Source organism: Chrysemys picta, unplaced genomic scaffold (genome assembly GCF_011386835.1).
Source record: "Chrysemys picta bellii isolate R12L10 unplaced genomic scaffold, ASM1138683v2 scaf58, whole genome shotgun sequence".
In the NCBI taxonomy this organism is placed as follows: domain Eukaryota; kingdom Metazoa; phylum Chordata; order Testudines; family Emydidae; genus Chrysemys; species Chrysemys picta.
This window is the reverse complement of record NW_027052765.1, coordinates 70739-78458: the sequence shown is the minus strand read 5'-3', so window position 1 is coordinate 78458 and position 7720 is coordinate 70739. Positions and strand designations below refer to the sequence as shown.

Below are 7720 nucleotides of genomic sequence, written 5' to 3'. Positions count from 1 at the left end.
CGGGGTCTGGGAAAAAGGAGCCTGGGCAGTCACCCCCCATTCTCCTGTTACTCGTCCCAAATTTCCTACACAAGCCGGGGATCCCAGAAGGTGCTTTCACTGCAATTCCCCAGGGCACCTGAGGAGTAGCTGTCCCAAATTGAAGGAGAGTAAGCCTCCCTTGTCCCATGTTAGCTCGGTTGCCTTCAGCCCTGAGGGCCCAGAGGGCACCCCCACCTCTTATCACACCAGCTTGGTGGACATGGGGCCTGGTGAAGCGGACAGGGAACACATCAAGGTCGTCAAGATTGATGGCATGGAGTGTCTGGGATGGAGGGATACGGGGGCTCAGTTCTCTCTGGTTCGACCGAGTGTGGTCCCAGACGCTAGTGTCCTGACTGGGCAGATGACCCACATTAAGGGGGTGGGGCCACAGAGGTTCCCTGTGCCCCTGGCTAAGGTTCATGTGGAATGGGAAGGTAGGGAAAGGGATTTACTGGTGGGGATGCTCGAGGACATCCCCGCGGACATGTTGCTGGGAAATGATTTTTTCAGCAGAACTAGGACTGTTAGTGTGGTAACTCGCAGCATGAAGAAAGGCTGTGAGGGGGAGGCTGTTCCGGCTGATGACTGTAGGTCTGATGCAGCTGAACAGCCAACCCCTCCTGCCCCAGGGAACATGGTAGTGGGTGACTCAGAGGGAGCCCCCAGGGATGGGGCGGGGACCTTGGAACCCATAGGGGAGTTGGGGGAAGGTCTCAGTGACAGGACAGTGCAGGGGGGCGGGGTACTTCCAAATATGGGAGAGACAGAGCCAGGCCTCTGTCTGGCTGAGGACAACAGGCTCCCAGGGGTGGGGGCAGGGGAGATGCAGTCAGTGCTCAGGGACGGGGACGCTATCTCAAGGGTTGTCTGTCAGGAATTTGCAGCTAGACAAAGGGCGGACCCCTCCCTTGAAAGTATAAGACAGTGTATCTCGGAGGGAACTCCAGGAAGGGAGGGGGGGGAGAAGTTTTTTGAAGAAGACGGGAAACTGTACAGGCAGGCCCCTGTAGGTAAAAACCAGGGTCCCGGTCAACCCTATAAGCAGTTGGTTGTACCCAGCCAACACCGGGGGGAATTAGTGCTGGTAGCGCATGACAGTCCCTTTGCTGGTCACTTGGGGGTACAGAGGACATATGACAGGCTGAGGAGGAATTTCTACTGGCCAGGGATACAGAACGATGTGAGGGATTATTGTAGGACTTGTGCGGTGTGTCAGGAGAGGAAGAAGCCGGGGGGACCCCAGAAGGCTCCGCTGCGTCCCTTGCCCATCATCCAGGAGGCATTCCAAAGAGTGGCAATAGACATAGTGGGTCCTATGCCACGCCCCACTCGGAGAGGGAACAAGTATATCTTGGTGGTAGTAGACTTCGCCACTCGGTACCCTGAGGCAATTGCACTGTCTAACATAGAAGCCGAGACTGTGGCAAGAGCTCTGCTCACCATATTCAGCAGAGTGGGCTTCCCTAAAGAGATTTTGTCTGATCGGGGGGCAAACTTTATGTCGCAGTTGTTCAATGAGCTATGGAAGGTGTGTGGAGTGAAACAGCTTAAGACGGCCCCCTACCACCCCCAGGCCAATGGGCTGGTGGAAAGATTCAATGGGACCCTAAAATCCATGCTGGGGATGTATGCCAAAAAGAGGGGCCAAAGTTGGGATGAACTACTACCGTTCCTGCTGTATGCCTACAGGGAGGTACCCCAAGAGTCCACAGGCTTTTCCCCATTTGACCTTCTGTATGGGAGGAAAGTGAGAGGACCCCTCGATCTCATCAGGGATACCTGGGAAGGATGCAACACGGTAAGGGAGGAACCTGTAACTGAGTATGTCCAGAGGTTCAGGAGGGAGTTGAAAGACATGATGGAGATTGTACAAAACAACCTCCAGAGCAGTCAGGCCAAGCAAAAGGCGTGGTATGATAAAAATACTTGTAAACGCACTTTTGATGTAGGAGATTTGGTCATGGTACTCGGCCCTGCCAAAAAGTTCAAGATGCAAAACTCCTGGGAGGGGCCCTTTGAAGTGGTTGAAGTGGCGAATGAGGACACTTACAAAGTTAAAAAGCCCCTGGATGATGCGGTACCCCAGTTGGTACATGTAAACAGACTGAAGGCCTATCACAGCAGAGTGGCCGAGGTAAACATGATCTGTTGTGTCGAAGGGGAAACTGAGGCACACCCACTCACTGATCTGATGGCTGAATGCCAAGACGGGTCGTCCCTTGAAAGTATAGAAATCTGTAGTGAGCTGACACCACTCGAAAGGAGGGAAGCGTTGTCAACACTGCAGAAGTACAGTGAGGTGTTTTCCAACAAACCAGGGAGGACGCACTTGCTGTCCCATAGGATCCTCACGAAAGGGGCTCAACCTCCTCCTTCCAGGCCTTATAGGGCCACCGGCAAGGTGAAGGAGCAAATTCAGGCTGAGATACAAAGCATGTTGGACTTGGGGGTAATTAAGGATTCCGACAGTGCATGGGCTTCCCCTGTGGTCTTGGTCCCCAAAAGAGATGGCACCGTCAGATTTTGTGTAGACTATAGAAAACTCAATGCTGTCACTGTAACAGATGCATACCCCATGCCAAGAATTGATGACATGCTGGATGTGCTGAGCCAAGCCAAGTACCTTAGTACCTTTGATCTGACCAAAGGTTACTGGCAGATCCCTCTGGAGGGAGAGGCACAACAAAAATCAGCTTTTATCACGGACATAGGGCTCTATGAATTCACAGTGTTACCTTTTGGTCTGGTAAATGCGGGTGCCACCTTCCAGAGATTGGTCAACAGAGTGTTAAATGGCTTACAGCATTATGCTAGGGCGTATATAGATGACATTGCTGTATTCAGCAACACCTGGGGTGACCACAAAGAGCACCTGGAAGTCGTGCTATCAAAGCTCAAAGAGGCTGGGCTAACTGTGAAGCCCTCCAAGTGCAAGATAGGGGCAGCCAAAGTCCCTTATCTGGGGCACTGGGTAGGGGGGGGTAAAATATCCCCCGACCCTCTTAAGGTGGAAGCCATCGTAAAATGGCCTGTACCCCAGACTAAAAGGCAAGTCCAATCCTTCATAGGCTTGGCAAACTATTACAGGAGGTTTGTGGTGGGGTTCAGTGACGTTGTGTCCCCAATCACGGACTTATGTAAAAAGCATCAACCTAATAAGGTCATTTGGTCAGAGGCATGCCAAAAGGGCTTCAACAAGGTGAAAGCACTCCTGTCTGCGAAGCCTGTGCTGGCCAGCCCTGACTTCGAAAAGCCTTTTGAGTTGTGCACTGACGCGTCAGACACAGGGTTGGGTGCTGTGCTGATGCAGACAGGGGAAGACAGTAAGAAGCATCCCATTGCCTTCCTGAGCAAAAAACTGTCCCCGGCCGAACAGAATTACTCTGTCATAGAGAAGGAATGCTATGCCATTGTGTGGGCCGTCAAACAATTGAGACCTTACCTTTTTAATAGGAGGTTCAGAATTCTAACTGACCATTCACCTTTAGTATGGCTCCACCGAACTAAGGGCACCAACTCCAAACTGCTACGCTGGAGCCTGGTCCTACAGGAGTTTGACATGGAGATTACTCAGATTAAAGGAAAGGAGAACTGGGTAGCAGATGCCCTGTCCAGAAAAGAGGAACTTTAGGTATACTGCCTCCGCCATGGACAGTGTACAAGTCTCTGGCAGTAAGTTCAGGGGGAGGGTGTGACAGCGTACCCCATAAGGCTTTATGGGGGGACGTTTATAAATGTATGTATGATATAACTGGCTGTATGCTTGCTTGATTTCTAAGTAAGCTCTGTGAGGCATTTGGTCAGCTTCTTTAGGAAGGAATTCACCAGGTTAAGTACCTGATCAGGAAACACTTGGGGAACAATGCATCTTGGAATGCTCCAATCCACATGAGAAGTCTTCCTGGAGACATGCAAGATGCCATGTGGACAATGGCGTCGGCCTGCAAAGACTGAGTCATGCAGGGGCATGTGACTTGCCCAGGTGACTCCAAAACTCCATCTTGGAGCTGGACTTTGCAGAGGAGGGAGGAGGGGGGTCTCCACCCACAAGAGAGAGTCTATTTAAACCCAGGGGAGACCCCTCCATTTTGTCTTCAGCTAGCTAAAGAAGGAGCCTCTCCACCCCCCCCAGGATACTTGAAGGAGACTGAAACAAAGGACAGTAACTGCAGGGGGTGTGAGTGATTGCTGGACCCAGGCTAAAAGGAGATTAGCCTGTAAAAGGGAGCACTCTGGAACTGGTGAGGAAATTATCTGTATTCAGTTTGATTAGGCATAGATTTGTGCATTTTATTTTATTTTGCTTGGTGACTTACTTTGTTCTGTCTGTTACTACTTTGAACCACTTAAATCCTACTGTCTGTATTTAATAAAATCACTTTCTATTTAGTAATTCACTCAGAGTATGTATTAATACCTGGGGGAGCAAACAACTGTGCATATCTCTCTATCAGTGTTATAGAGGGCGAACAATTTATGAGTTTGCCCTGCATAAGCTTTATACAGGGCAAAACGGATTTATCTGGGTTTAGACCCCATTGGGAGTTGGGCATCTGAGTGCTAAAGACAAGCGCACTACTGCGAGCTGTTTTCAGGTAAACTTGCAGCTTTGGGACAAGGGATTCAGACCCTGGATCTGTGTGTGGAGCCAAACAGGAGTGTCTGGCTCAGCAAGACAGGGTGCTGGAGTCCTGAGCTGGCAGGGAAAACAGAAGCAGGGGTAGTCTTTGCACATCGGGTGGCAGCTCCCAAGGGGGGTTCTGTGATCCAACCCGTCACACATTTAACAAAAAAAACTTCAGAAACAGACTTCAAAGAGAAACAGCAGAACTAAAATTCATTTGCAAATTCAACACCATTAATCTGGGCTTGAATAGGGACTGGGAGTGGCTGGCTCACTACAGAAGCAGCTTTTCCTCTCCTGGAATTGACACCTCCTCATCTATTATTGGGAGTGGACTACATCCACCCTGATTTTTGAATTGGCCCTGTCAACACTGGTTCTCCACTTGTGAAGTAACTCCCTGCTCTCCATGTGTCAGTATATAATGCCTGCATCTGTAACTTTCACTCTATGCATCCGAAGAAGTGAGGTTTTTACTCACGAAAGCTTATGCCCAAATAAATCTGTTAGTCTTTAAGGTGCCACCAGACTCCTTGTTGTTTTTGTAGATACAGACTAACATGGCTACCCCCTGATACTTGACACCATGCAAGGCACTAAATTTAGCCGTATGGAGTGGAAATCCATCAACCTCAACAAAAAACTTGCACAGATACAGACAGACATCATCTTCCTCTCCAAATGCAAACAGATGGACATCATACCAAAAGGACTGAAGGTAAAAAATCCATTGCAATCAACATACTACACTGAGTATGGTGAGAGATTGTGCCACACACTCTCTCAAAGAAACTGAGGAACCACCTGATCAGCATCCTGTACAGCAGACAGGAGAAGATCAAGAATGAGCTCTCAGAACTGGAGACTCTCATACAATACCAGCCTTCTACACAAACTTCCACGTGGCTGGACTTTACAAAAATGAGACAAGCCATTTACAATGCACACTTCACTTCTCTACAGAGGAAAAAGGACTGTAAGTTATCTAAACTAATACCTGCCACTAGGGGCTATAACAATGGTACCCTCAACTCATCTAACAACATTGTCAATCTTTCCAACCACACGCTTAGCCCAGCAGAAGAGTCTGTCCTATCTCGGGGACTCTCTTTCTGTCCCACCGTCCCCACGAACATGATACAGTTCTGCGGTGATCTGGAAGCCTACTTTCCTCGTCTCCGACTCAAGGAATATTTTCAACGCACCACTGAACAGTGCACTGACCCACAGGAACCCTCCTACCAACACTACAAAAAGAACAATTCTGCGTGGACTCCTCCTGACGGTCGAAATGACAGACTGGACCTCTACATAGAGTGTTTCCGCAGACGTGCACAGGCTGAAATTGTGGACAAACAACATCACTTGTCCCATAACCTCAGCCGTACAGAACGCAATGCCATCCACAGCCTCAGAAACAACTCTGACATTATCATCAAAGGGGCTGACAAAGGAGGTGCTGTAGTCATAATGAACAGGTCAGATTATGAACAGGAGGCTGCCAGGCAACTCTCCAAGACCACATTCTACAGGCCACTATCCTCTGATCCCACTGAGGAATACCAAAAGAAACTACACCATCTGCTCAAGAAACTCCCAGCTATAGTACGGGAACAAATCTACATGGACACACCCCCAGAACCCCGACCAGGGGTATTCTATCTGCTACCCAAGATCCATAAACCCGGAAACCCTGGACGCCCCATCATCTCAGGCATTGGCACTCTGACGGCAGGATTATCTGGCTATTTGGCCTCTCTCCTCAGGCCCTATGCTACCAGCACTCCCAGCTATCTTCGAGACACCACCAACTTCCTGAGGAAACTACAATGCATTGATGTTCTTCCTGGAAACACCATCCTGGCCACCATGCATGTAGAAGCACTTTATACCAATATTCCACATGAGGATGGACTACAAGCTGTCAGGAACAGTATCCCTGATGAGGCCACAGCAAGCCTGGTGGCTGAGCTTTGTGACTTTGTCCTCACCCACAACCACTTCAGATTTGGGGACAACTTATACCTTCAAGTCAGTGGCACTGCTATGGGTACTCGCATGGCCCCACAGTATGCCAACATTTTTATGGCTGACTTAGAACAACGCTTCCTCAGCTCTCGTCCCCTAGTGCCCCTCCTCTACTTGCGCTACATTGACGACATCTTCATCATATGGACCCATGGAAAGGAGGCCCTTGAAGAATTCCACCTGGACTTCAACAATTTCCACCCCACCATCAACCTCAGCCTGGACCAGTCCACACAAGAGATCCACTTCCTGGACACTACAGTACAAATAAGTGATGGTCACATAAACACCACCCTATACCGGAAACCTACTGACCGCTATACGTACCTACATGCCTCCGGCTTCCATCCAAGACACATCACACGATCCATTGTCTACAGCCAAGCCCTAAGATACAACCGAATTTGCTCCAACCCCTCAGACTGAGACAAACACCTACAAGATCTTTATCAAGCATTCGTAAAACTACAATACCCACCTGGGGAAGTGAGGAAACAGATTGACAGAGCAAGACGGGTACCCAGAAATCACCTACTACAGGACAGGCCCAACAAGGACAATAACAGAACACCACTGGCCATCACATACAGCCCCCAGCTAAAACCTCTCCAGCGCATTATCCACAATCTACAACCTATCCTGGAAAATGATCCCTCACTCTCACAGACCTTGGGAGGCAGGCCAGTCCTCGCTTACAGACAACCCCCCAACCTGAAGCAAATACTCACCAGCAACTACACACCACACCACAGAAACACCAACCCAGGAACCTATCCCCGTAGCAAACCTCGTTGCCTACTCTGTCCCCATATCTACTCTGGCAACAGCATCAGAGGACCCAACCACATCAGCCACACCATCAGGGACTCATTCACCTGCACATCCACTAATGTCATATATGCCATCCTGTGCCAGCAATGCCCCTCTCCCATGTACATTGGCCAAACCGGACAGTCCCTCCGCAAAAGAATAAATGGACACAAATGGGACATCAGGAGTGGTAACATACATAAGCCAGTATGTGAACACTTCAATCTCCCTGGT

At 49.5% G+C, this 7720-nt stretch overlaps 1 protein-coding gene across 1 annotated transcript; it reads left to right on the top strand.

The window, feature by feature from the left end:
• The first annotated feature begins 241 nt into the window (after window positions 1-241).
• LOC135977880 (uncharacterized) lies at window positions 242-4795 on the top strand. The gene has a single exon (XM_065579041.1). It carries the CDS (start codon window positions 242-244, stop codon window positions 3653-3655), a length of 3414 nt encoding a protein of 1137 aa, XP_065435113.1. The 3' UTR covers window positions 3656-4795.
• Window positions 4796-7720: the final 2925 nt, after the last annotated feature.

What these genes read in the sequence shown, in the direction of transcription:
- LOC135977880 (XM_065579041.1), top strand. Translation starts at nt 242, where the DNA reads ATGGGGCCTGGTGAAGCGGACAGGGAACACATCAAGGTCGTCAAGATT.